At 35.4% G+C, this 27,988-nt stretch overlaps 4 protein-coding genes across 8 annotated transcripts; 3 read left to right on the top strand and 1 right to left on the bottom strand.

The window, feature by feature from the left end:
- The first annotated feature begins 555 nt into the window (after positions 1-555).
- On the top strand, positions 556-4,126 carry LOC111438123 (vacuolar cation/proton exchanger 3-like). 2 transcript variants are annotated; one of them, XM_023076061.1, is made up of 10 exons: positions 556-859; positions 940-1,007; positions 1,116-1,144; positions 1,431-1,588; positions 2,038-2,253; positions 2,328-2,453; positions 2,689-2,805; positions 2,885-2,938; positions 3,064-3,274; positions 3,930-4,126. In XM_023076061.1, the coding sequence occupies exons 1-10, from the start codon at positions 578-580 to the stop codon at positions 3,989-3,991; spliced, it is 1,323 nt and encodes a 440-aa protein (XP_022931829.1). In that variant the 5' UTR covers positions 556-577; the 3' UTR covers positions 3,992-4,126. The 2 variants fall into 2 exon arrangements, with proteins under 2 accessions (XP_022931829.1, XP_022931828.1); XM_023076060.1 differs by having other exon boundaries at positions 1,392-1,588.
- Positions 4,127-11,715: 7,589 nt separating this feature from the next.
- Positions 11,716-16,589, top strand: LOC111438231 (probable envelope ADP,ATP carrier protein, chloroplastic). The gene is made up of 10 exons (XM_023076195.1): positions 11,716-12,167; positions 12,649-12,705; positions 13,623-13,685; positions 13,803-13,859; positions 13,954-14,037; positions 14,766-14,834; positions 14,902-15,014; positions 15,114-15,283; positions 15,421-15,499; positions 16,168-16,589. Exons 1-10 carry the CDS (start codon positions 11,805-11,807, stop codon positions 16,277-16,279), a joined length of 1,167 nt encoding a protein of 388 aa, XP_022931963.1. The 5' UTR covers positions 11,716-11,804; the 3' UTR covers positions 16,280-16,589.
- Positions 16,590-18,008: 1,419 nt separating this feature from the next.
- On the top strand, positions 18,009-24,494 carry LOC111438116 (protein root UVB sensitive 5). 2 transcript variants are annotated; one of them, XM_023076050.1, is made up of 15 exons: positions 18,009-18,293; positions 18,596-18,655; positions 19,048-19,202; positions 20,174-20,274; positions 20,422-20,480; positions 20,698-20,744; positions 20,821-20,899; positions 20,991-21,063; positions 21,257-21,346; positions 21,810-21,869; positions 21,971-22,084; positions 22,241-22,301; positions 23,652-23,770; positions 24,000-24,092; positions 24,185-24,494. In XM_023076050.1, exons 1-15 carry the CDS (start codon positions 18,136-18,138, stop codon positions 24,404-24,406), a joined length of 1,491 nt encoding a protein of 496 aa, XP_022931818.1. In that variant the 5' UTR covers positions 18,009-18,135; the 3' UTR covers positions 24,407-24,494. The 2 variants fall into 2 exon arrangements, with proteins under 2 accessions (XP_022931818.1, XP_022931819.1); XM_023076051.1 differs by having other exon boundaries at positions 18,276-18,293; positions 18,875-19,202.
- An 817-nt stretch (positions 24,495-25,311) lies between these two features.
- On the bottom strand, positions 25,312-27,988 carry LOC111438214 (high mobility group B protein 1-like). 3 transcript variants are annotated; one of them, XM_023076175.1, is made up of 9 exons: positions 27,789-27,988; positions 27,515-27,592; positions 26,880-26,963; positions 26,542-26,670; positions 26,402-26,459; positions 26,268-26,312; positions 26,070-26,147; positions 25,892-25,966; positions 25,312-25,654 (listed from the first exon to the last, which is right to left on the bottom strand). In XM_023076175.1, exons 3-9 carry the CDS (start codon positions 26,945-26,947, stop codon positions 25,589-25,591), a joined length of 519 nt encoding a protein of 172 aa, XP_022931943.1. In that variant the 5' UTR covers positions 26,948-26,963; positions 27,515-27,592; positions 27,789-27,988; the 3' UTR covers positions 25,312-25,588. The 3 variants fall into 3 exon arrangements, with proteins under 3 accessions (XP_022931943.1, XP_022931942.1, XP_022931941.1); XM_023076174.1 differs by having other exon boundaries at positions 27,529-27,592; XM_023076173.1 differs by lacking the exon at positions 27,515-27,592 and having other exon boundaries at positions 27,789-27,985.

The following is a 27,988-nucleotide window of genomic DNA, read 5'->3' as shown; positions in this document are numbered from 1 at the left end:
TGCAAATTTGGAAAGTTGTATCATGTTTGTAGTTGTTCATTTCCATTTTTGATTTTGTATTGCAAATAAATAAATAAATAAATTTATGACGTAAAATATATCATATTAAATGTTTTTTCTTTCTAATATTCATCATAAGTAAAATAATAATAATAATAAAGAGAAAAAAATAGCTTTAAGCTATCGAAAACATTAGTAAGAAATAGACCCGAGAACAAAATAATAATAATAATAATATTTATAAGTTAAATTTTGAGAAACCAAAATAAAAAAAATAGTAACGACATCCATATATCTGTAATATCGTAAAAACTAATATGAAAATAATATTTATAAATATTGATATTTGGTATATTTTCATTAAATTAAGACTTAGTTGAACTCTCGTTGAACGCTTGGCTAATATTAAATGAATCTAAACCTGACCCCGACCCCGACCCGTGACCTGTGACCCGTGAGACCCACTTACATAATAGGAAGCTAATTTATGGAGTAGTATGAAGGTTCGTGGAAGGTTCGTAGTTTGTATGATTAGTCTATAAATGTTGTGTCCGATCCATAATAAGGGTCAAAAGGCATGGCTTCCCAAACAGAGGCTTGGCTACTGGAGAACGGCAGCGTTAAGTGCTTAACCAAAGAGAACCGACAAGGCCATGGCCGAAGCCTTCGGACAGCTCACAACATGTCGTCCTCTTCCCTCCGCATAAAGTCCGATTTGACCCTCGTCTCCAAAGTCCAATTCCCCTGCCTTAGGAACTTCCTCGCTCATCTTCAGGAGGTCCTTTTGGGAACTAAGCTTTCCGTTCTCTTCCCTGCCATTCCGCTAGCCGTTCTGGCTCAGAGTTATGCCTTTGGAAGAGTTAGTATCCCGTGAAACTACATGTCGTTTCTTCATTAATCACAAACACTGATTATTCATTTATTATTATTATTATTTAGCCTTGGATTTTTGCTTTGAGTTTGCTTGGCCTCACGCCATTGGCTGAACGTGTCAGCTTTCTGACAGAGTAAGCTTTTTATTTTATTTTATTTTATTTTATTAATTTAAATTAATTTTCTTCCATATTATACTCATTTATTATTTTCTTCTTATTGTTTCCATACGGATGTGAAAGGCAAATAGCTTATTTCACTGGTCCAACAGGTAAATTATTATTCCATTATTATGAAATTAAATTATAAGTTATGAATTTGGAAGGTACAGTCATAAGTGTCGAACAAATAGTATGTTTTGTTTGAGGGCTCCAAAGAAGAGTCGAGCCTCGATTAAGAAAAAGTTGTTCAAGGGCTCTATTGTTAGAGGGGAGGATTATTGAGACCAAATGCAACGTGTTAATGTTAATTAATGATTAAAATTTAAAAAAAAATATTGATATTGGTTTGGAATATAGTTGGAGGGCTTTTGAATGCAACGTGTGGGAATGCAACAGAGATGATAATAGCAATTCTTGCACTTACAAAGGGAAAGATAGAAGTGGTGAAGTATTCTCTCTTGGGCTCTGTTCTTTCAAACCTTCTTCTTGTCCTTGGAACCTCTCTCTTCTCTGCTGGCATTGCCAATCTATCAACCCATCAAATTTTTGACAGAGTAATCTCTCTCTCTCTAACTTTCTCTCTCTTATTTTTATTTTTTTAATAATATAATTTAAATAATATGTCAATTTGAACTTCGAGTGAATAAGACACTAATTATCATATCAAAAGTTGACGGTTCCATCTCTTAACTAAAAGAAATATGAAATTAAGATTTGGGTTAGCGGGTTTTCAAAATTATTAATGTTATGACTCCATAAGAAAAGTTTTAATTTTTGAGTAGACTAAGGGTAGAATCGATAATAAAAGTTTTGTAGTGTATTTATTGAGGTTTTTTTTTTTGTTTAGGTATTTATGTAAAAAGGTATAATTTGAGCTTATATTGGGTTAAAAAAGCTAGAAATTATATTATTAAAATAAAAAAGAAAAAGTCAATGGTCATAGTTTTGACTTTAATTAAAAATTAATTGAATAATTATGTATTTATTTTTGTAATTTTAACAGAGACAGGCAGATGTGAACTCACTGATGCTGATGCTGTCATTTCTGTGCCATTTATTGCCGTTATTATTTGGGTACGCCGCCGCCACCACCTCCGCCGTCGCAGCCGCCGCCTCCACCCTCCACCTGTCCAGAGCCAGCAGCATCGTTATGCTCTTAGCTTACATTGCTTACTTGGTCTTCCAACTCTGGACGCACCGCCAATTATTTGAAGCCCAGGTCAGATTATAATATATATTAAAAACCTTAAAAATAAAATAAAATTATTTTTAATTGGATTTTTGAAAAATTAGGAGGATGAAAACGACGACGTACCAGTAGAAGAGGCAGTTATTGGATTCTGGAGTGCATTTGCATGGCTCGTTGGAATGACACTGCTGATTGCTTTGCTGTCGGAATACGTTGTCAACACAATTGAGGTAAAACTTAGATCTATATATTTAAAGCCTTTTTTAACCTAAAGTTTTTATGAAATATTGTAACATATTATAAATATTATAACCTAAGTTCAACACAATAAGAATTATAAGATATTTTCTAAAAACTTTATTCTTAAAATAAATATACAATGAGTTCATACAATTATTAAATTTGACTGTATGTGTCCAGTGATATATTTCAACTCAAAATTGACATTTTCATTTTGTTTCGTAGGAAGCGTCAACTACTTGGGATTTGTCGGTGAGTTTCCTCAGCATAATCTTACTCCCTATCGTTGGGAATGCAGCCGAACATGCCGGAGCTATCATCTTTGCCTTAAAAAATAAGTTGGTAAGCTCGTCGTTTTTCAATCAAATTAACGTAAGACATAACAAATAGAAATCGATATAAATGTTTGGTTTTGTTTCAGGACATAAGTTTGGGGGTTGCTTTGGGGTCAGCAACACAAATTGCACTTTTTGTGGTAAGAATGTGTAATTAATGAAGATTTGAAGCCCCTATAAAAATTCAATTTGGAACCCTAGAAAAGGTTGAAATATCAGGAACTGACCCCAAAAAATGGGTAATTAATTAATTAATTAATTGCAGATTCCACTGTGTGTGATCGTTGCTTGGACAATGGGGGTGGATATGGATCTAAATTTCAACCTCATGGAAACGGCGTCGCTTGGATTAGCCATTATTACCACAGCCTTCGCCTTACAAGATGGAACCTCTCACTATATTAAAGGCCTTGTTCTTCTGTTATGCTATGTTATTATTGCGGCTTGTTTCTATGTCTCCAACGCTCAAAAACAAGGTGACTTTTTTTTTTTCTCTTTTTCGGCTTCGAAAGGAGTCTCGATGTGTCCAGTTTCTATTTGAATTAGATAGAACTTATGGGTGTTCGTATAGCTCGAGAACTCGACCAATCTAGACTATCCGACCCAAACCATAAAGTTGGGTTGGATTAAATTTTTAGAAAATCGAAAAATTTAGGTCGGTTGGCAGGTGGGGTTTTTTTTGGGCGATCAATAAGAAAATAGGGTTACAACTCAAACTTACTTTTTAAATTTTTACGAAGATTAAGAATATTTGACGTTTACAACTTATGTTAGTGATATATTGTGAGTTGTGAACGTTTGATATTTGAATTTTATGAGATTTTAGTTTAGAGTTTAGGGCTTAGGGTAACTCGATAACCCAACTCAACCCAACCCAACTTACGTGAATTTCAAGTTGGTCCAAAAGATTTTCTCAACTCAACTCAATCAACACGAACACACCCCTAGAACAACTTGTTTCGAAACTTGAATTTGTCTCGCTCGTATTTGGATTGTATAGAGATCGAGCATGTGTTCGAACTCTAAGTACTTTTATCGATCAAGTAGTTAGAATTATCTTTTGGTCGGAAATTATAATAAATTAACAATATTCCTAATTTTTATTTTTTTTATTTTTTTTTATTTTTACAGATGATAACAATATCCTCAATTTGGGAATCCAATCTAGAAGAATTCTCTTGAAGTCTCCTTGAGATGAAGGACCAAATTGCAAAAACCAAAATAAGAGGGACTTGTAATTAAATTCTTTTGAATTTCAAAATTGGCCTCGATGGTAAAGTTGTCTTGAATTTTCATGTATATCATAAGAATGGAACATTATTCATATATCTCGTTACTATAATAGAATTGTCACATAGACCTACTAGGTGAGCTCGTTAAAATACTCATGAGGTCAGACTATAGGTTAGTGCATGCTCACTTAGCTGAAACCGACAGAAAAGAAAGGAACATTAATCATATATCTCGTTTACTATGATAGAATTGTCACATAAACCTATTGGGTGAGCTCGTTAAAATACTGTTGAGGTATGACTTATGGTTAGTGCATGCGTGAACCAAAGCTAAACAATGTGATCTGAGTCGATTGAAGTTGGACGACTGCAGTGAAGCCAACAAATCGAAGGTACTGCTCGAGAGCCGACCAAGCCAATCATGTCAAACGAGCTGAATACGAGTTTGAGCTGAGTTGCATGGTCTAAGCTTGGGTTGCGTCTAGGTCTGGCTCATGAGTTGGGTAGTCATGGTTAAACATGAATCAAGGCTTAAGAAATCAACTACAATCGGGTGGGTGGTGAGATTGAGTGAATTTTAGCCACTCGTTTCGTCCTCGGGCCTTTGTTACGGGTGACCCATGTTGCTGCTGCGTCCATGGCTCATAAGTCCAGCCCGCAACATGTCAACCCAGTGCGGTTTGGCCCGAGTGATGACCCGCCTCATTCCCACGTCGGCTCAGCTTGACAGTACAATTGGCTCGACTTTACGCCTCATTTTTGTCTCGGCTCGATGGCTTGGCTTAAATGACTCAATATACAAATTTTATACCATTGCCTTAGTTTTCAACCTTGTACAACCCACTTTTTACCTTATTTAAGGCTATTGAGGTCTAAAACTCTCATTTACTCGATTAAAATAGTTTTACTACTTATATTAGAAATTATGATCATCTTTAAACATTGATATGCCATAAGTACGAGATATGGATCCATATAGGTGAGATTTAATGTCGAAATATAGTTCTCGGTACAGCTACAGAGTAATTAGTAACATCGGTCAAGCCCAACCGAGCAAATGACCTTACTGTTGGAGTTAGATGATTGATTGATGTATGATGGTGAATGCCTTGTGGTTCCTGCATGTACCATATTATTTATGTGATGCTTATATGCTCTTTGTATTGACATGTGAGGTATGTTTGTGATATCCATTACACTATGCTATGAATGAAATGAAATGTCATGTTATGTGTTGTCATGGAAAGTTATCTGATGGATGTTCAAATATCTGGGGAAGGGTCAAACCCAATAATAGTATTAGCCCATTCTAAATTTATGTTAGAAAAATGATTTAGGTATTTTAGGAATAAATATAGATATTTTAATAAAAAGATTTATATATTTTCGAGAAAAAAAATATTTTAGATGAAAGGTTGAGAAATTTCACAAATAAATTGTGTGGCCTCCACTATAACTCCCCTCCACTCAACCTGTGTTTTTATCCCAACAAATACAAAGTAATTCTGTCTTGTAATATGTCGATTGGTCTTAATAAAGTGTGCGAGTGTTTCCCACGTAGAGTTGTGTTCAACAATCTGGCATCAGAGTGAGGTTGGTGTAGGTTGTGATCTCTTGAAATTCTTAGTATGCTTTGTGGTTGCAGCTCTGTCTGATCTTCCACGTTAGAAACGATTTTTTGAGATTACTAGTGAGTGAATTTATTTTGTGTCGTGAGTTGTCTGTGTCTCTACATGTCTTGTGTCGAAAGAGTTTGTTTTGTATTACTAAGGTATTGCCAATACGATGGGTGATTTCCAAATCGTTGAAGAAATCAAGAAACTCAACAACAACAACTACAACACGGGAGCAACATGCATGATGTCCTATTTACAAATACATGATCTTTGGGAGATCGTTGGTTTGAGTGAAACTACGCCGCCAGAGGATGATTCTAACGATGCCTTGCGCAAATGGAGAACCAAAGCAGGCAAAACAATGTTTTCCTTGAAGACCACAATCAGAGAAGAGATGTTAGAGCACATTTGGAATGACAAGACACCGAAAGAAGCATGGGACACGTTTGTGATGATGTTCTCAAAGAAGAACGATATAAGGTTACAACTTCTGGAGAACGAGTTGTTGTCAATTTCACAACGTGACATGACGATTACTCAGTACTTCCACAAGGTCAAGTCGATCTGCCGGGAGATTACTAAACTAGACTCGAAGTCTGCCATTGGAGAATCTCGAATGAAGAGAATCATTATTCACGGATTGCGACCAGAATATAGAAGCTTGTTATTTCTGTACAAGGCCGGATGGCCTGCTCAACCATCACTTATAGGGTTTGAAAATTTTTTAGCCAATCAAAAGGGTGTAGAAGAAGCACTCTACACAAATAAAAGTCGGAGCCACAATAAACCGTCTACCAAACGTGAATACATAAATGGTGACAAAGGAAGAAACCACCAAAGAACTGCACAACCAGGGAGAGCCCAGAAGAACGACAACAATAACTCTCAAGGGAAGAGATTTGAAGGTATTTGCTACAATTGCAAGAAGAAAGGTCACATGTCCAGAGATTGTTGGTCCAAGAAAAAATCTCTCGAAAGTAATGTGGCATCCTCCAACATAGAGATGGAGGAGTAATAGATGCAGAGGCAATATGTGCCATAGAAGAAGACGAGTTAGCACTCATGGTGATGATGGGAGAACATATCGATTAGGATGATGCTTGGATGATTGATTCAAGATGCTTAAACCACATGATTGAGGATCAGAGTGGTGCAATGGAAGAGAGGTAGCCCTCAGAGAAGTAAGTAGTACTAGGCTTGGACAACACTAAAGAAATTCTTCCATAAAAGACGGGGAGCAAACTGTACACATTTGCTTAGATGCTGATGTGCCTAGAGATTTGAGTGACACTAATGTTGATGAGCAAGAAGTGACTCAACCAAGTGAACTTGGTGAAAAGAAAATGGCATCTCAACAACTTAGATAGCCATAAATAATCCAAAAGTTAAATCCAGAGTATGCTAACGCAGCTATTGTAGAAGACGGAGTATCACAAAACTCGACTTGACAGAAAGCGATGAAGGAAGAAATTACAGCCCAGGAGCAAAATTAAAATTGGGAACTAGTACCAAGACCAGAATATATCAAATCAATCTCTTGCAAGCGGGCTTACGAAATAATGTGTTTCTCGGATGGATCAATCAAAAGATACAAGACTCAATATGCAGCTCGATAGACTAGACTATGATGAAACGTTTAGTCCAGTGGTGAAGATCACTATCGTACAGGTTCCTCCGAAATTTTGGCAGATCGATATGAAGAATGTTTTACTAGACGGAGAGTTAAACAGAGAGTTCTACATGGACCAACCGAATAAATTCGGAAATGAAATTGGAGTCATTAGTCAGTATATGCAAAGTCCGAAGGCGCTTGGCTGCAGGACGGTTCGATTGGACCGTGGGTCTAGTGATATGAACCAAAAGACATCAATCATACAATATACTTCAATAAAGATGTGAAGAAAATATTGTTGAAATTATCAAAAGATATTTCAATTCATGCCACATTGAAGAAGAATGAAGTTTCATGTTATAAATTTTAGGTAGATTACAATTTAGAGTAATTTAGATTTATTGTATTTTATTAATGTATTTTAAGACTTTTAATTTATTTTAGGTTACAATTACATAATGGTTAATTATGGCCATTAAATATGAATGTTACAACTCTTGGAATGCTATATAAAGCCATGTATGTTGTATTTGTAGGGGACTTGAAAAATATAGTAAGATGAGCATTTGTGCTTTCTTTAGCCAATGGCTAAGTTTCTTTGCAATTCTATGTAGTTTAGGTTGCATGTAGAATCATTCAAGCTCGACATGATCAATCTTGCTTGTGGAGTGATTCGAATCTCAAGTAAGTGTTCTTGCCTTGAGATATTTGATCAACAAGAATCATTCAAGCTAGACATGATCGATCTTGCTTGTGGAGTGATTCGAATCTCAAACAATGTTCTTGTCTTGAGATATTCGATCAACAAGGTAATCCGAATCTTACTCCCCTTGTAGTGATTCCTTATCATATCATTTGGTATCAGAGTTTCAGGCTCAAGATCGGATATATATTTCCTTTGCGTTTCTTTTCAATTTGTTTTATCTTTTTAGTTTTTAATCGACCCAAAATAAAAAATCCAATCTGGGCTCTACTAAAAAAAAATTGAGAGGTGAGAATGAGAGCTTCATTTGTGTAAATGAGTACAAACACGAGTGAACTAAATTTACGAGTGAATACACGTGAGGGAGCGCTTGTGAGGTCCTTTTTTTTCTTTTACCTTTCTTTTGTAGTATGGAAAATCCAAACGACAATACTGACATTACTGATGCACGATTGAGAGAAGCACAACAACGAACCATGGAAAGACTAATTCGAGGAATAGAAGAGTTGACTGATCGAATAGGAAGATTGGAGATTCAAAATCAAGCTCGACAGAGGATTCCACTACCTACGCCCTCAACCGATACATACGAGGGTGACAATTTTGATCACCACGAGGATAATCCACGTGCGGTTGGTCATGGCTTGATGCGAGGGAGAGACTATGGAAGAAGGTATCATAATTTACAACAATGAGTTCCTTATGATGATAGAATTGATCGTAATGTGGGGAGCATCAAATTAAAACTTCCCAAGTTTTATGGCAAAACCGATCCAGAGGAGTACCTTGAATGGGAGAAAACGGTGGAGTCAGTGTTCAACTGTCATAATTTTAGTGATGAAAAAAAGGTACTGTTATGCATTGCTCAATTCAAACAATATGCTCAAATTTGGTGGGATAAATTGATGTCAAGTAGAAGAAACCTTGAAGCACCAATTGATTCATGGTACGAGTTCAAAGAGTCCATGAGAAAGCGTTTTGTTCCACAATATTTTCAACGGGACATGGCGCAAAAGCTTCAAGCATTGAAACAAGGATGCAAATCTGTAGAAGATTATTACAAGGAGATGGATACATTGATGGATCGACTTGATCTCGATGAGGACATGGAGGCTCTCATGGCGCGGTTTCTTAATGGGTTAAACATAGAGATTGCAGACAAGACTGATTTACAGCCTTATTCTAATATTGAGGAGTTGTTGCACATTGCAATTAAGATCGAGAGACAAATCCAACGAAGGTCACAACGGTATTCTTCTAAAACTTTTCCCAATTCTACTTCTACATGAAAAAAGGACAGTAAGAACATTGATTATAAGCATAGAAATCAAGAGATTAATGAGAAGCCACAAGCTAAATTTGAGAGGTGAGAATGAGAGCTTCATCTGTGTAAATGAGTACAAATAGAGTGGCCTAAAATTCCTTGAGTGTATACTCGTGAGAGAGTGTTGTGAGGTCCTTTGTATTTCCATAACTTATTTTTTGCAGCAAAGTTTCATAAATAGATTCGAGGACGAATCCTCTTGAACAAATGGAGAATGATATGAACCAAAAGATATCAATCATACAATATACTTTAATGAAGATGTGAAGAAAATATTGTTGAAATTATCAAAAGATATTTCAATTTATGCCACATTGAAGAAGAATGAAGTTTCATGCTATAAATTTTGGGTGGATTACAATTTAGAGTAATTTAGATTTATTGTATTTCATTCATGTATTTTAAGACTTTTAATTTACTTTAGGTTACAATTACATAATGGTTAATTATGCCCAGTATGAATATTAAACTCTTGGAAGGCCTTTAGTAGTTTCATTTTGAGGCTATATAAAGACATGTATGTTGTATTTATAGGGAGATTTGGAAAATATATTAACAGGAGCATTTGTACTTTTCTTTAGCCAATGACTAAGTTTCTTTGCAATTCTATGTAGTTTAGGTTGTATGCAGAATCATTCAACCTTGACTTGATCAATCTTGTTTGTGGAGTGATTCGAATCTCAAACAAGTGTTCTTGCGTTGAGATATTAAATCAACAAGAATCATTCAAGTTAGACATGATCGATCTTGCTTGTGAAGTGATTCGAATCTCAAACAATGTTTTTGCCTTGAGATATTCGATCAACAAGGTAATTTGAATCTTACTCCTCTTGTAGTGATTTCCATTCCATATCATCTGGTCTCAGATTGGTTGAGCTGAACTGTAGCTACTAGGCTAGATTGGGTTTTGGTTGGAGAGTGGGTGCAGGTCGCGTCTGCGGGCTGAATCAGTGTAGGCTGCTGGACTTGAGCCTCGAGTTTGCAGCAAATGCGGGTTGGACCAAGGGTGGTTTGGGCCTCGAGTATTCGGTTCGGGTGGACTCAGCTCCAATGGATCCTTCTTCTTCACCCGATTATGCACATTTTTCTTATGGGTTTTCTCTCTCCTCTCCGCGGCATTTTTCGAAGTTTCGTAGTTTTTGGAAGTCCGTGGAGGTAGATCTCGTTTTCTCAAAAACTCGGTTTTCGAATTTCTTTTCTAACAGTAGTGACAGCTACACACAACGTATACTTGCTCTATGTGGGCATTCTATGGGTCGTGGTCATGGGAATCCGAAAATTCTGTCGGTCGCCAGAATTTTCAGACCTCGTGCAAATTTTTATTTATTTATTTTGATCTGTTATAAACTAGGTTGGAAATTACTTAACTACTGAGTTTTAGTTTTTATATCTTTTAAGTATTATATTTAGTTGAGCACTAGTGTCATATATATATATATATATACTCAATGTTCCAATATTCTTATTTTGGAGGGAATAATTATTTAGAGATCCTTAGTGTGATCAATTGGCCAAAATGGAACCATTTAAAATTTACAAGCAAACTCATAGCGCACAAATGCATCCGGAAAGGTGTATTTATTGGATAGATTGTTGATAAAGATGATTGTAATTTTAATTAATAAAAAGATGACTCTATTATATATCCTTATTTGAGTTGGTTGGGGTGGAATTCTTAGATATCTTATATCTAATTCAATACCACCATGGTTTAAAACCACTTTTTCGTATTTAAAATTACTCCAAAATATGCTTCTAATTATTTAAAATTAATTATTTATTATGGTATAAAAACATCCTCCAAAAACATAAAATTTTATATTAATTTAATTTTTAATCAAAATACTATTCAATTTTGCACTTTGTCTTAAAAAAAATCCTTTTAAACTTTCAAAAATGTCTTTATTATTAATTTTGAACAAAAAAAAATATATATTTTGTTTTAAAATCTGTTCAAATTTTTTATTTAAAAAAAATATATATTTACGGTTGATACCTCGTTTAAAAAATATTCATAAACTTTTCAAAGTAACATTAAAATGTTTGTAGATAATCTATGAGATGTCAATACACGATTTTCATCTATATATTGACAGTAAGAACTTTTTTAACTGTATTTTTGTAAAGGTAAAGGTTATTAATGTTGTTTTAAACGTAATACTAACTCTAACGGTAAATGATATTTTGAATTTTTAAAAAAATTTAAACAAAATATTAGTAGGTAATTTTTTTATTTCTTTGTTTAAAGATTAGTTCATATTTTTAAATTAAAGTTGAAAATTGTGGATTATTTTTTTATTATTAAGTTTAGCATATTTAAATTTTAATTCAATTAAAAGAAATAATAATGGTGGATATATAATCATTATTTTTAAATTTATTATTATTTTATTTTTATTTGGAAGGAGATATATCAATTGAATCGCTCCAAAAAATTGAAAACAAATTTCCATTTTGTTGTCCCTCCCGCGTACCTTATCCTTTTCATGCTCCCTCTTCAATAAACAGATCTCTCTCCCATGGCGAAACCCGCGACAAACGAAGGCAAAGCCGCATTGGTATGGCGGAATATCCCGACCCTCAGAGCCTCTCTTCAATCTCCGCCTGATTTCTCCGATGGATTATGGAGAAATAACGCTCAGCTCTCCCCTATGCCGGTGGCCGATTGCCCTCGCCTTCGATGCAAATTTGCGTGCGTTTCGGTTGTGGAAAAGAGAGACCAACACGAGTTCGCTCCGTCTCTGTCTCAGCTACTGACGCATCCACAGGCTTTACTTGGTTTGGTGCCCGACAAGGCCGCGGTCTTTACCGCAGCCGCCATCGCCGGTGCTTCTGCGAAGACTATGACGGCTCCTCTCGACCGCATCAAGCTTCTTATGCAGGTTTTTTATGAACTGTTTTTATGTTTTGCTTGCGGTTATCTTCGAGGCTAATGGCGTCGTTGTTTTCTGTCTTTGTTTAGTTCATCTTTTTGCTCGTTCTTGAATAAGGTTTGTCTCATATTAGCACCGTCAATTGTATCCTGTACGCCTAATTTTTTTAATTCCAGAGCCTGTTTGACCTGATTATGGAATTGCTTCTTGCATGACGAAACGGAACTGCTAATTTTCTACTGTCTTGCAAAATTGACCAATTCGAAACTATTTGCTTTTGTTGAGTTCATTCTTGTGGAACATAATTTTATTTGAGTTGGGGTTACATAGAGTTAAATGTTTGAGGTCTTAGAATCTTAATATGTGGGCTACTAATGCGTAGTGAGATAAGAAGAGCATGGGTTACTTGAACATAGAACCCCGTGCTATCATTTTATATTAAATTTTCACTTGATAGTTCGATTTTTTTTTTTTTTTTCCTTACTTGCAGACTCATGGTGTACGAGTAGCGCAAGAAGGCACTAAGAAAGCAATTGGTTTCATCGAGGTATGGTTAAGGATGGTTGTTGTTTATAGCTTTGGAGGCAGAGTTTCTCACACGTTATTGATCCTCTTGCGTTGCCCCATTAGCTGTTGTAGACTTGTAGCATTATAACGTGACGATACTTGTGGGATTGCTAGAATTTATGGCTTAAAACTTTCAAATAGTCAAGCCTAATGTTGTCTGGGAGCACCTCGGGCTAAAACGTAGCAAGTAGACGATGAACATTAGGAATAATTTTAGGGTGTCACGTAGTTAGTTGGAAAATGAAGATCTTTTTGCCAATTTGCATGTTGAAATCCGTGGATTATTGCCACTTGGTATTGCCAATTTGCAGTGACGAAACTCATTTAGGACCATTGTCCTATTCTTATCTCCTAAAGAGAGCATGGAAGACCCCTTTTCAATCCTAGTTAAATCGACTCTTGTGACGTTTGTTTTAGAGGATTTCAACATCTTAATCAGTGGGCTTGGAACATATTTGATCCAAATTCTGGCAATTGAAAGATTAAGAATGGAGAAACCAGTGGCATAGATAGGGAAAAAAATGTTTATTTTTATTTGAATCTATATTTTTTGTTGTTGGTCTTTTTCAAGGCCAATGTGTTGAGAAAATGGTAGTTTTGAATATTTATGAGTAGTCTTTTATGACAGATGACTAGTACTCTATAGGGTAACACTTTTAGTTCACGGTTGAGAATGGGGAAGAGGCACACTATCTCAAATTTATTCTAAATTTCCAATTATAAATTGATAGTAATGACAGAGAATTTTGATGAGATTGGTAGTCTACAAAAAAAAAAAAAAAAAAAAAAACACTAATTTCGGAGTTATGTTGTTCACTAGGTTCATATGTTATCTTCTATCATTATGAAAAAATCCTCATGTTTTCATGTTTTGTCCTAACTTACGTTTAACTGCAGGCTATAACAGCTATAGGTCAGAATGAAGGAGTTAAAGGTTACTGGAAAGGCAACCTCCCTCAGGTATTTGTTCTAAAATTACCTGCTGGTTCTTGGTGGTGTAAAATTTGACTTTCTTCTGCTGTACTGATGAAGATATTGAGTCATGATTTTGTCATAGTTCCTTTTCGAATATTTCAGGTCATACGAGTTATACCTTATAGCGCTGTCCAGCTTTTTTCTTATGAAATGTACAAGGTATGTCCTACACTAAAAGGAAGCTTTAAATGTTGCATAACACCCACTTCGTTACATTTGGTTCTTATGCGCTTTCTAATTTCTGAACTGACAGAAACTCTTTAAGGGGGAAGATGTTGAGCTATCTGTGCGTGGAAGACTTGCTGCAGGTGCTTGTGCTGGCATGACATCTACTTTTGTAAGAAATGCCCCACAATTATGCTCTGCTTTTGTATTTTCGGACATCAGTAATATCCTTCACGTTGATATCCATGCATTCCAAAAAAAAATCAATGCCTATGTTCTGGTAATACATATAAAATGAAGGGAAAATCAATTTATACTCCTAAATTTTGCATGTTGAACAATTAAAATTCTAAACTATTAAATATAATTGTATCCATTAAATCCTTAAAATTAGATTTATCATTTTTTTATTGATAAAAAAAATACTATTTATAACTATTTTCACTTGATTCCATTTAAAATTAACTCAAAAAATGCCTAAATAAAAATATTTTTCCCCAAAAGCCTGTGATGGTAGGAAGAAAAGTTAGCATGTAATTCTTCCTAAATAAGTAGAGAAAAAATGAGAAGATGAAAAATTGCTCATATTAATAAAAACCGCTACTACCAATTTGGATAACATTTTCCTCTAATATTATGTTAATCTTTGTCAAAAGTTTACACACATGTGGAGATTAGCATTAACAGTTTTAAAATGAAATGAAATCGTAATAAAAGGTCTAAAGTTAATTAACTTATGAAAGTTTAGGGTTTTAATTGATATAATTATTAGATAAGAATTTTAATTAGTTCAACCTACGGAGTTAAAAATAGATTTATTTATCTTCTCCATTTTGTTATCTCATTCATTGTGATATATCATTACAATTTTTCTAGATGGTGCTATTTGTTTTCTTGTAGATTACATACCCACTAGATGTACTAAGATTACGGTTGGCAGTTGAACCAGGTTATCGAACTATGTCTGAGGTAAACTAACCTGTTCCAATTATTAGAGTTAAATTCCATATCAAGATGAAAACTGTATCATTTTCAGGTTGCCTTGAATATGCTAAAAGAGGAAGGCATTGCATCATTCTACTATGGTCTTGGACCTTCCCTTATTAGCATAGCTCCTTACATTGCTGTAAACTTCTGCATGTTTGACTTGTGAGTTCATCGGAGCTTCCTTATGTACCATTGCATGGAATTTAAGACCTGATATAAATAGTTCTTTTTTTTTTTTTTTTTTTTTTTTTTTACATACAGATTGAAGAAATCTTTACCTGAGAATGTTCAAAAGAGACCTCAAACATCTCTACTAAGTGCCTTGATATCAGCTTCCTGTGCTACACTAACGTGTTATCCTTTGGACACTGTGAGAAGACAGATGCAAATGAGGGGCACACCTTACAAGACAGTTTTGGAAGCGCTCTCAGGTAATGGAATGGGCATTAGTTAAATGGAAGGCAGGAATAAAACTTATCTTTTAAAGCTTTGCATAGACATTGATTTGTTAATATAAAGAGTTGAAATTTGGTGGAAAGAATCATCTTGGTTGACATCTCTGATGCAGGTATCATTGAACAAGATGGAGTCGTTGGCTTGTACAGGGGTTTTGTTGCAAATGCTTTGAAAACCCTTCCAGCCAGTAGGTTGGCATTCTCTCCTATTGTATACTTATAAATGCTTCCACCGCTCCATATAAGGATGTTTATACCCAGTATGCATTTTATTGTCTCCCTTGAATTGAACGTGCAGTATGCACTCACAATAAATTTTTGCCATGAATTTTAAACTTCTATTTTCTTCGTGATTTTGATATTTGAAAGTTCAGAGTATTTATTTGATATTGTTTTTTGTTTCTGAGAATGGGAAGTCCATGTTATGAGGATTTAATCTGTTGAATGACATAATTTCTATTCAAGGGATAATGGTTCCATGATGTATAATCCACCACTGATTTGCTCCATGCCAAAGTCAGGCATGGATCTAGGGGCCTTGTTTTTAAAGCTTGCTTGTAGCCCATTTGAACCGAGGTTTTGAGAACTGATTACCATTGATGATCAATACTAATATGATTCCCTCTCCTTTTCTTTCTTTCTTTCTTCTTTATTATTGTTATTATTATTAATTTTTTGGGAGTGATTAAGCTTTTTTACTGGCGTTACCATCACATGCAGCTATGAGCTAGTAAACCTTTACTTCCCTTGATGGTCATATACACCTATGCAACTTGATTGAATTAATTTCTCGTTTGTAATTGTCCGTCTGTATGTACTGTCCAAGCTATTGATTCTTTACTTCATTTCTTATGCTGCAGCATCAGGCTTACGGTGTTCGACTATCTCAAGGGTCTCATAGCTATCAGTAAAAAGGAGTTCGAGCAAATAGTTGAAGATAATCGCGAGAAGAAAGCCCAAACAAGTAATTGAACGATCCTGAAGTTTGTCTCAGTTTAGTGTCTGTAGTCGTTTACTGCATATCCAATTTTTTGAGAGAAATGCGTCTCTAGGAAAAGCTAATATTTTTGGTGTATGCTAAAGGATTAGGCTAGAAATTTTTGAGATACTAGTATCTGTTCTTGAGCTGTGTTCTTTAATTGTAACTTGTTTTAATTTAGTTTCCCAAGTTTGGCCTGCGTTCCAACATATGGTTTAGTTTTAGATGTCTTCAATGATAAAGTACATCATGTTCTACTAAGCATTCATTTCTGCATCTATGAGATGAAATTTGAGAAGCTGGAAATCCTATTCTCCAAGAACTTTTCATAGGCCTGATCTTTTCTTTTGACTGCTGGAGTCTGAGAAACTCGTGGCTTTCGACTTAGACTGACCTGTTCTCGAGTTGAGTATAGTTTTAAACGAAAATGTTTGGAATAGCAAGTTCAGTGTTGCCTTGTGTTGAAGTTCCATACTTGAGGCTATGTGCAGATATAATCCTAAAATGAAGGAGTTTGTGGTGTTAAATCACCTCTACAATGCAGGAAATCATGTTTCTTGCCATTGTTTTTCAAAAGAATGTGTGGTTTTGGGTTCTTTATGCAGGTGCATAGTCAATTGAGAGAAGCCATATTGAACTTTTTAGAGCATTTTGGGTCGGTTTGGTTTAGTTTGAACTTTTTTTTTAATAAAAGTGACCACCACCATCGCCGTAGTAGCCCATCTCCGCCTGGCGACCACTCCAACAACCACCGTCGAATATGGCGGGTTAGTCATATTATAACAGCTTAAATTCACCATTAGCAAATATCGTTTTTTTTTTAGTTTTTTCTTTCAGACTTCCCTTCAAGATTTTTAAAATGCATATGCTAGAGAGAGGTTTCTACCCCCTTAACAAGAATGCATATGTTAGAGAGAGGTCTCACAATCTACCCCTTTGTGGCTTAGTGTCTTCGCTGGCACTCGTTCTTCTCTCTAATCGATATGAGATATCACAATTCAGCTTCTTTGTGTAAGTTTATATATATATATATATATTTTATTTATCAGATTGCTTAATTGAAAATGCTGTTTTAAAAACGCTTAAATTAAAGATAATCAAAACAGGCCTTAATCAACTTCTTTAGTTTAATGAGAGAATCCAAAATTCCAAGAACAGCACCTCCCTTAGATCGGAGCAGGATCTTTGTTGAACTTTTGATGACGAAAGAGAAGGAATAAAATAATTATTTGGCAATATATCTTTTCAATTATTTATTTGTAATTTTTACATTATATTTATTTATTCCCAAATTTTGAATTTAAAACGGTAAGAAAGTCTTCAAATCAATTCCAATGTCAAGTTATATTTATTGTCACATCGTTCTATTCTTGACTTGATATTTCAATCTTTTTTTGTCTTGGTCTTTGTAATTGATCTTTTGAGTACAATGAACATCCGCATGACAAAACAACTGGATATATTTGGCTACAATAATTTATTTTTATTTCTATTTTATGAATAGTTAGTTTAAAACAATTAATTAATAGATATATTCAATTTACTTTTAGAAAATAGTGTTATTAAAAAATCATTTTATAGAGAGAGATTGGGCCGTAAAGTGGAAATCTATGAGCCCATTATATCATTTGGGCTATGTTGCTGTCCAATTAGGAGATGGGCCATAGGCCCGGAGAAATAGGATAGAGAGGTCGTCTTCCTCAATGGCCGCGCGGCAAATGACCAACCAGACAACCACCAACAGAATCTCTCTGCCACAGTGCAATCGTTTGTTTGTAGTTTACGCCTACGGAGTTGAAGAAAGAAGCTCTATCACGTCGCTTGCCTTCTGAAAGCGCTTTCTCTCCGCATGTCTAGCGCTGTGCAGCTCTCATTTCCTACTTGTGCGTTTGAACCTTCGAGTTTGATTCACAGTGGAAGACTGCGAAGTCGTAGTCAGATTTTCTGTAACCAAACTGACTTTCGTGGTGGAGGAAACGATGAAAAGAACGGCGTTGATTGTGGCAGGTACGAGATTTTTCTTTTGCATTCTTCCGTTTTGTTATCTTGTAAACTGGTGGATTTCATGGATGAAAAAATGTGGAACATAGTTTTGTATTTGATCTATCTTTGCTTCCTGAAATGTCTTTACGTCTTGATCAATTTCCTTCTTTACTGAGCGGAAAATGTCCGAGATGATATGTCTTGCTATCTAAGTGGCGAAAGAAAATATCAATTTAGAGGAAGCGGTTTTTTGTTACTCTGACAGTGATAATGCTACCAGTAATATTCCATCTGATTGTATTATTTTTATTTTCATCTTGTTGCAGAGGACACAGCCAGCGGCGAGTAATCTTAGTCGAGAAATACGGAAACAGCGCTGTGAAGAAGTCGGTGATATTTGCCTTAGAATGCACTTTTTGTGTATCTGTTTATCTAATTCCTAAAAATATTTTTAGTAGAGATAATATATTCACATTCCTATTGCTATGGTTTTGTACTTCTGTTAATATCACTCTATTGAGGCAATCTATATGTTAGATTCATTTCATATGAATTAAAAACTACGCCATTAGCTTTCTGAGGATAGAGGTTCGAGTTTCTTTCAGGATAAAGCTGATAGTTGAGAGTTACTTACTGCCGGAAGAAGGAATAATAGAGATAATTAATGATCTTGTAAACGTAATCAGCATTGTTTATATACTTTGAGAACTGCATCGTTTTCTACTTCCAAGAGCTTCAACAAGATTTTCAATTCGGGAAATTTTGATTCCATGAACAGGTATTGTCTAGATGATAACCTACAGTTGCAAACTTTTCTTGACGAACAAACATCTTCGACATCCAAGGGGTTCGAAGGATCTCAATTTTCAGAAACAAAATTATCCTGGCTTCCAGATGTGATAAAAGATTTTATCTTACCTTCGGGATTCCCAGGTACCTATAATGCGTAGATTCTTTTCCTTTCTCACTTAATAATTTCTTCGTTCAACTTTTTTGTTAATTGATGTTTCCAAGCCAGAATATTTGGTTTCTACGTCGATTCATTCAATTAGATGTATTCCGTTTTTCTAATTGGGTTATTTTCTCTTTTAACCTTCTTTGTTTCTATATCACGTACATCAATCTAGCAAAGATTAGAATTATCAGTTTGCTCAATCCCTCTGGAGTCCGTGGATGAGATTGTTTGATGTTTGTGGAGCTAGGAATAGAGATGGTAGATCTATGATGGAGGAGGTGCTTCCAAATCAGCATTTTTGGGAGAAGGGTTAAGTGTTGTTCTTGAGTTTCTTTGTCATTTTGTGGTGCATTTGGCTTGAGAGGAACAAAATAATCTTTTGAGAGAAGGAGGTGTGGGAGTCGGCTAGATTTATTGCCTCCGTGTGAGTGTTGGTCGCTAGGCCGTTCTGTAATTATGAGATTGATCTTGTTTGTTTTTCCTTTTTTTTTTTGGATTGTAGTTTCTGTAGTTATGGTTTGGACTCCGATTTGGTTGGGGCTTGGTTTTTGTATATCCTTGTATTTTCATTCATTTCTCTCCATAAAAGTACGGTTTCTTACCTAATAAAGTAATAAAATAAGAACAATAAATTTTCCTCTTTATCCGTCTCTGGATTCCCACCAATTAGGAAAGGAACTCTAAACTCTCCATCTTTTGCATTAATCTAGATATTTTAAAATCTCTTCATTTCTGTACATATTATTCAAATCAAGGCTGCAACAATACCGACCCACTAGATTTTAGTCTTCCTAGTTACATCATGTGGCCGATGAACATTTGGGATGGGTAAATATCACTGACCTAAGAGACTATGAGCATATGATTAACAAATGTAATATCTCAAAAAAAAATTCCGGCAGTATTTCGTTATACCTGCTCTCTTACAATTATATTGTTTTCATTGCAGAATCAGTGTCTGACGATTACTTGCAGTACATAATACTGCAGTTCCCCACTAATGTTACTGGATGGATCTGCCATACGTTGGTCACATCCAGTCTACTAAAGGTAGATAATTAAGAAACTAGAATTCAACTTAATTGATAAATATTGCTAAAAGTACAGTTTCATTCTATTATAGTGGCTCTCTTAGCAAGAAGGAAAAGAAAAGGTCCTTAACAGTATTTATTCCACTCTTTTATTGACTATTTGCAGGCAGTTGGTATAGGCTCCTTCTCTGGAACTACTGCAGCTGCATCTGCTGCTGCCATCAGGTTTCTAAGTTTTCCCATAACATTTCTTTAGGCATCCTCCGTGAGCAATTTGTCTTTGAACTTTGTCTATGTAATAATGGACGCTTTGCACAATCTTTTGGCATGTATTGTACCCTATGTAATCATTGGTTTATTGTTTAAAAAAAAAATCAAACTATTGTATGCCACTATAGTCTTGTAATATGCTCTAATGTACGTTATTTTATTGACTACGCAGATGGGTCTCCAAGGATGGCATTGGAGCTGTTGGGCGCTTATTCATTGGTCTGGAATCATAAAGAGATCTAAAAATATGGAAGGTTATATTGAATTTTTCAGTGAGTGTTGCCATCCTTTCCAGGTGGACGGTTTGGTAATCTTTTTGATGATGATCCAAAACAATGGCGCATGTACGCAGACTTGATTGGTAGTGGGGGAAGGTGCCATTTTCCAAGCTCTATTTGACAACGGAATTGTTGATTTACTATTAAAATTGTAAAACCTTCAATTGTAATTGCCTGTGATGCACAGCATCTTTGATCTTGCTACTCCACTGTATCCAAGCTATTTTCTACCATTGGCTTCTCTTGGAAATCTTATCAAGGTATTTTACAGTGCTAGTGGTGTTTCTGTTTTATGATTGCAAATTATGTAGAAAATCATAAAAAGACCATGTTGTTGATAATTATGCATTTATCATTAGTTTCTTAAACTGAAGGAAACTTCTTGATGATTGGAGTTTGAAACATCTGCCAACAGTAATAATTGGTGTCCATTCTGATTCTGAAACTATGTAGGCTGTTGCGAGAGGACTGAAAGATCCTTCATTTCGAGTTATTCAAAGCCATTTTGCAATTTCAGGAAATTTGGGAGAAATAGCAGCAAAGGTATACACTAATCCTTTCTAATGTCTTCATCATGCAAAATTCATATCTGAATATTATGTTATACATAAACTGCATATTTTTGCTATCGAAATAATTTAGGATGCAAAAGTCTTCACATTTTATCTATACATCTATACAAAGAGGCACAAGGAGGCATTCGACATCTCAGTCATGGAATCCTAAATTTAAACATCCGGTTTTCATTGTTATAAAGTTTGCTAAGGATGTAACAGAAGGTATAGAGACTAGGGAAGTAGTGGATGAGATTTTCTCAGGACATATTTGGCAGTCCAATTAGGAAAAGCATAAACTGTATAATTCAAAGATCACTCACATTAGTCAACTTCCTGATTCCTGGCATATTATAATTACAAGGAATGGAATTAGGAATAGAGATGTTCCATATTATTTTCAGATATTCTTCCCAAAGTTTTGCTACTCATTCCTTACTTCAATGTATCAGGAAGAAGTTTGGGAAGTAGTTGCCCAGCTGCTCGGTCTCGCCCTTGGCATCCTAATCTTGGTATGTCTTGTAAAAAATTGTACCTTTCAGAATGTAATCTCATTCGAAACCAACGACTGCATGATTTTCTGAACTAATTGGCTTTCTTGTTGTCTACTTAGGATACACCAGGACTTGTAAATTCACATTCAGTGTTATCATTGACATGGTTAAGCATGCGACTTCTGCATCTTTGGTTTCGATACCAATCACTTGCTGTCTTGCATTTTAACACCGTAAGGGCATGGCAAGAGTCATTGTATATTGTGTACATACAGAAATGTACTCGTTAGGTTTCGTTTCTGGTTTGGGAAGTATATGGGAACAAAATTATTCTCCTGATACATTGAAGTGTATCTCAGTACTAAGTTATTATTTTATTTTACTAACAGATAAATTTGAAGCGTGCTCGTATTCTAGTAAGGGCTCACATTTTGCACAACAAAGTTCCAGGTAATTGATATTCAGGCTGTCAGTGTTGTCTAAGAGAAATTTTGAGACATGATTTGCATAAATTGACCAAGTGTTTAATTAAAGATAAGAATGAGGAAATTGCTGAAACTAACCTGAAAAGAGAAAACTCTATAAAAGAAATTACCTGGTTTTTCAAAAATGGTTTTTCTTCTCTTTTTCAGTGGTGAAATTTCCCTTTTGCCCTTGTTTTTAAAATAACATAAAACGTCAGACTTCAGACTTTCTCTACTCTCTGTCTTTCTCTCAAATGTTTCAGCAACTGTTCTTGCTTTCTACCAGTTTCAACCATTCTTCGTTGTTTCTTTGCTTCTCCATCTTCGATTGAAGGTATGTTCATATTGTCGACTCCATTTCTAAAATTTAGGAGGGTTTAGAAAACTAGGGTTGTTAGTCAAACCAACATGAATCGTCTCCGAATTTGTTTGTTGTCTAATAAATGGGGAAGTTGTCAAATTTTGTTTATCTGTATATATAAGTGGTTTTTGTCATTGTTTGAGCAATGGATTAGCCATGTTTTTATTTTTGTTGTATTTCAAACATTTGACAACTTCCTCACTATTGTACACTAATCAAATTTCAAAGATGGTTCGTGTTGGTTCAGCTTACAACCCTAGTTTTCAAAACCCTCCTAAATTTCAGAAATGGAATCGACGGTATGAACAATATATACCCTGCATCAAAGATGGAGAAGCAATGCAACAATGAAGAACAATTGAAAGGGGTAGAGAGCAAGAATAGCTACTGAACTGTTCGAGAGGAAAAGCTGAAAGTTCGACGTTTTAGGGGTTTGGTGTTATTTTTAAGGCAGGGATCAAGAGGAAAATCCACCATTAAAAAAAGTAAGAAAACCCCCACTTTTGAAAAACCCTGGTCATTTTGTGATAGAGATTGTTGTGGTATCTTTTTTAATATAATGGTTATTTATTTATTGGCAGATGGTGAGGGGTCTTTTAGCTGTGTATGAATATATTATGATATGAAAGAATGATGCATTGTGGCTGGATCTTGCTTTTGTTAATTTATCATTGACTCTTTCTTTACACGCCTGTGCCATTTTTCTGGAAAACCCTTGAAATTGTCCCCTCCCCTTTAGTATGCCCGTTCTTTTTTTTCCCCCTCTTGTTTTCACCGTTTCTATTTGGTAATATTCGCTGTTTCGATGATTAATTCTATAATTGTCACATTGTTTCTTTTCTTCTAGTCTATTGTTGACATCGACATTTGGTTTTCAAATGCTTTTTGGTTGCCTCATTTTTTTTCTCCTGCACCGGCACGTTATTTATTATACACACCACAAGTATGATCGACATGTCAGTAGCTTTCTTTCAGGAACAGTTGACTGCAACAGCCAAGAGAACATATTAGTGTGGGAAAGGTTTACCAGGCCATCAATTATCTTTGGTGTATCATTGGAGGTGATGATGGGTGGTGAAAGATCATCTTCCACGGTATTCTTCTACTCCTCGCTCCCCTTCCACATCGATTAGCTTCAGTTTATTCGTGCCAAATTTTCTTTTGTAGAATGTACAACACAGATGGAAAGCAACTTGAAATGTTGCTTGAGGTCTTAAAAGTGGGGTGGTTTGGTTTGGTTTGGTTTGGTTTATGATGATAGCTGCATTTACCATTCCATCATTTGTCAAGAAAAGCATCAATTGAACTATTTTCCCTGCGTAGGTTATGAAACTTCTGAAATTATATGCCAATGAGAAATACATCCTCATGCTGAACTCACAAGGCAAAGACTTAAAAGTATTTGTTTCCTTTAAGGTATTCAAGAAACCAATTCTCATGGAAAATTTTGAGGATTATTTGCTTGTAATGTACTGGCTAGTGGCCAACTCCTAAAAACTTCTTTACAGGTGGGTGCCTCTAGCATGTCAGTCTTACGAAGTATTTGGCAGACTTACTGGCTGGACAAGCACTGGGATAGCACAGAGGGCGTTGTCGATCAGCTTGCACGAAGCCTATCGGAAATGGAAGACAAGTTTAATGACTTTATGCAACTGTTGGAGGGAGGTGGATGGGATACACATCAATTGAGTTTGAAGGTACCAAACAACGTCTTAATCGATTTTTGTTAATTAATCTTGTACTTCTTGGACCTTTGAGGTTTCAAGGGTTCATAAATTTGAAAAGTTTCTGCATCTCTACTATTACCCTTAAAATCAAGATCCTACCTCTACCCCTCTAAATTTCGTCGACCAAATTCTTAATAACAAGTCTAAGGAAGAATTATTGGTTAGAAGGAAGAATTAGGATTGGCATAGGTGCCATGGATGAAATACTAGGGGCATAGGTGCCGACCATATATGTCCCTATTTTGATAGGAAACGATATCAGTATTGAGATCTTTTCAGAACCCTATTTCTTGGAAATATGGTCTTGGCCAATTTTGTGTGACCTAATTCGATGCCTCATCCCATTTTCTTTTTGTTAAATTACGAATTTATAGCATCAACTTTATTGTCGAGTCTAATAAGCCTTTAAAATTTAAAAATATCTAATATCACCGACTTGAACATAAACTCAATTGATTAAAACATATATCATTAACCTACAAATTAGAATTCTTGCATTCTAGTTGAGGATGGAAACGGGATTTCCCCTACCATATATACTTGCTTTTGTTGTTGTCCATGTATACGCAAGTTATTAGACAAACATTTTGTTTTGTATGCATCTAATAAGTACAAAAAGTTTAGGTATTACTTACCATTCTTGTCTCATTTTTTTTATTGTAAGAGATGATGTATATATGTTTTGAGAAATTTTAGTGAGCAGTCTCTTTTGAAATGTGTTTAAAGAGAAGTACACATCATTTTCTATAAATAATAATTGTTAATATAGAGAGTATTTAGATTAAATTAAAAAATTTAGCAAAGGAAGTTGGAATGATTTTATTTAGTTTTAACCGTTGTAATAACAATAAATAGCCTCAATGATAAGACTGATTATGAGGATTTAAGAACTATTTATGAAAGTTAAGTACAGCTTTCAAAAGGATGTATTTGACAATTTTATGTTGGTTATCAAAGGCCAGAACACCCCAGAAAGATTTTAACAATGTATATCACAAAAGCGATGCGAGTGGAGAAGACCATTTAAACAGTAAGGAAGAAGAGATATCACGGAAGTGGCATAGGACATTTCCCATTTTGCACACACAAAAGAACAGAAAGCACGCAAATTCTAAACATATGGACATACATTGACCTGATCCCTCCCTCGATCGGCCTTCCAATTGTCAGAAAGATGCTTTCAGTTTAGTCATCGTCTTCCTCGTTGTCGTCATCATCTTCCTCAGTGTTGTCATCATCCTCTTCATGCTCCTGCAAATAATTGAGTAATTAACATAATTTAGATACAGGAAAGGAAGGTGACCTGTGGGAGGTCGAACCTCTGACCTCTAACCTTTAACTTCTCTGCTCAGGTTGCTACTCATAATTTCATTAATGTACACATACAGAATACCCTATAATCTTAATTTGCTTATTATGAATTGAAATGCACGCAAACAGTCTTCATACAGGCACTGAAGCCATTTGCGTATTATATGTCAAAAATACCTCCTCACTGGCCTCATCCTCGTCATTCACTTCAGATTTCGACCTCTCCGATTCTTCGTCCTCTGCTGCGCTAGCCTATTCCCAGATAAAAGGGTGTATAAGTATAAGCACGCTACCTTAGTGGTCACGTTGCCTTATAACATGATCGATACACAAAAAAACAGAGCACCACACCTACCTTCTTGTCATATGCCTTCATAAGCTTTTCATATTCGGCCTTCCTCTTTGCCGCCTTGGCTTCATATGGTGCTCTTTCCTTTTACGTGAGTAAGGCATTAAATGAGAAAAACCCAACCAGTAAAAAACTGATAAATCCAAAAGGCAAGATAAAGAGTTCGCCTGCTTCCATTTATATGTAATACACAATATTACTTACAGACTGACTCAAGGATTTCCACTTCTGTCCTCCAGCTTTTCCGACCTGCAAGTGTGGAGCAAATGTTAACAATTTATCCTATATTTGCATCTCAAGTTGTGTAAATCTTAAGAACAATTTCAGTGATCACATACTGCAGACACAGACTTCACATTAGGATTTTCCCTTTTGTATTCCTTTCTGAAGTCCTCGCTGTTCATAAAATTTTAACAAATAAGAAATCAAACAAATAGGTTTTAGCCTGAAAACAAAACAGTAAACGACGAATACGAACAGGAAAACAAAGAAAGCACTCGAAGGCCTCTTAGGTTTGTTGGGATCTTTCTTGGCCTTCAAATCTTTCTTTGTTGGTCGTTTGATTCCCTTATCGGCCTTGACAGCAGCCTTTCGCTTCCCAACCTTTCTGTAAAGAATTAGATATATTTATGATCCGTCACTACAAAATTCCTGTAAACACTGTGTACACCACCAAGTATGTGGATATTACACATCAATAGAACTCATTAAACTAGCTGGAAAACACTTATTTCATAACCTAACAATATACAAGGATTTATTTCATCAAACCAATAAGATATGAGATTTGTAGAGGAACAATGAGCAAAACACTACCTATCATCCACTGGTTTCAAAGCTTCTTTCGAGACCTTTGACGTTCTCTTGCCCTTGGACCCCTTCATTCTGCAAGGCAAATACCTGTTGAAAATAATTACAGTGTTAATGATACGCCAAGTTATTACAAGTCCAATAGTTCATAAAACAACAACAACCTACTTGCATAAGAATCACGAGAAGAACAATTTGAGGCAAAATAAGAAAGATCAGTACCTCAAACAGTCCAGACAAGGATCAATAAAACAAGATATCTAACATAAAATACATGCCAAAAAGTGCAGAAATGAAGTGAAAGCAACCTCTAGAAACCATTCTTACAAAAGTCAAAGGAACACTATACATATATGATAAGTAATAATTGATGAACATCCAGAAGCAAACAAATCGAGAAGTATATATTTGACCTTAAAGAGACTAGAATCCTAAATTTCAATTGTAAAGGCCATCTCTCCAAAATTGATGAACTATAATCAACCAGCTACAGGAAATTCACAGTTAAAACTACATACAACAAGGAAAAGTGAACTCAACAGATTCCTGCGTATTGCAGCCATGAAAAATCGACAGTTTAATCGCTAACAGAGCAGATACTGAAAAATAAACCTAAAATGTAATTGAGTCAACACAACTACCTCAATTCTACTACCTCTTTCTTCAGTTCACTCTTTCGCTGAAGTTGTTAAACTACTCCAGTACCAATTATTAAGACTCTAAACAATAGAAAACACAACAAATTAGTTCAACAAAGACAATCTTCCACAAATTAGATGAACCTTGAGAACGCAACAAATCGGTTTCAATCGAATTTTGCAGGCAAAACAAGTAGAAGTAGATGAAAAAAGTGGAACAACCAAGTATAAACAGAGAAGAAAAGAGAAGAGATCTAGGAAGACGAGAATCGATTACCTTCGAGGAACCAAGCCGTCCGATCCAAAAGGAATCGGAAAGGAAACAGAGAATCAATACCAGAGATTTTCCAAAGACCGAGAGAGAAAGAAGAGTTGAGAAAGAACCAGGGGTTGAATTCGAACCCGTGGAGAGGAGGAAATTGATTAGAGCAACCTGAACTACCGGTAACACTTGCCTCTATTGCCGCCACACGAACC

The sequence above is a fragment of the Cucurbita moschata genome, unplaced genomic scaffold (assembly GCF_002738365.1).
Source record: "Cucurbita moschata cultivar Rifu unplaced genomic scaffold, Cmos_1.0 Cmo_Scf00072, whole genome shotgun sequence".
Classification (NCBI taxonomy): Eukaryota; Viridiplantae; Streptophyta; class Magnoliopsida; order Cucurbitales; family Cucurbitaceae; genus Cucurbita; species Cucurbita moschata.
The sequence above is the reverse complement of the archived record's forward strand: the minus strand, read 5'-3'. Positions and strand labels throughout refer to the sequence as shown.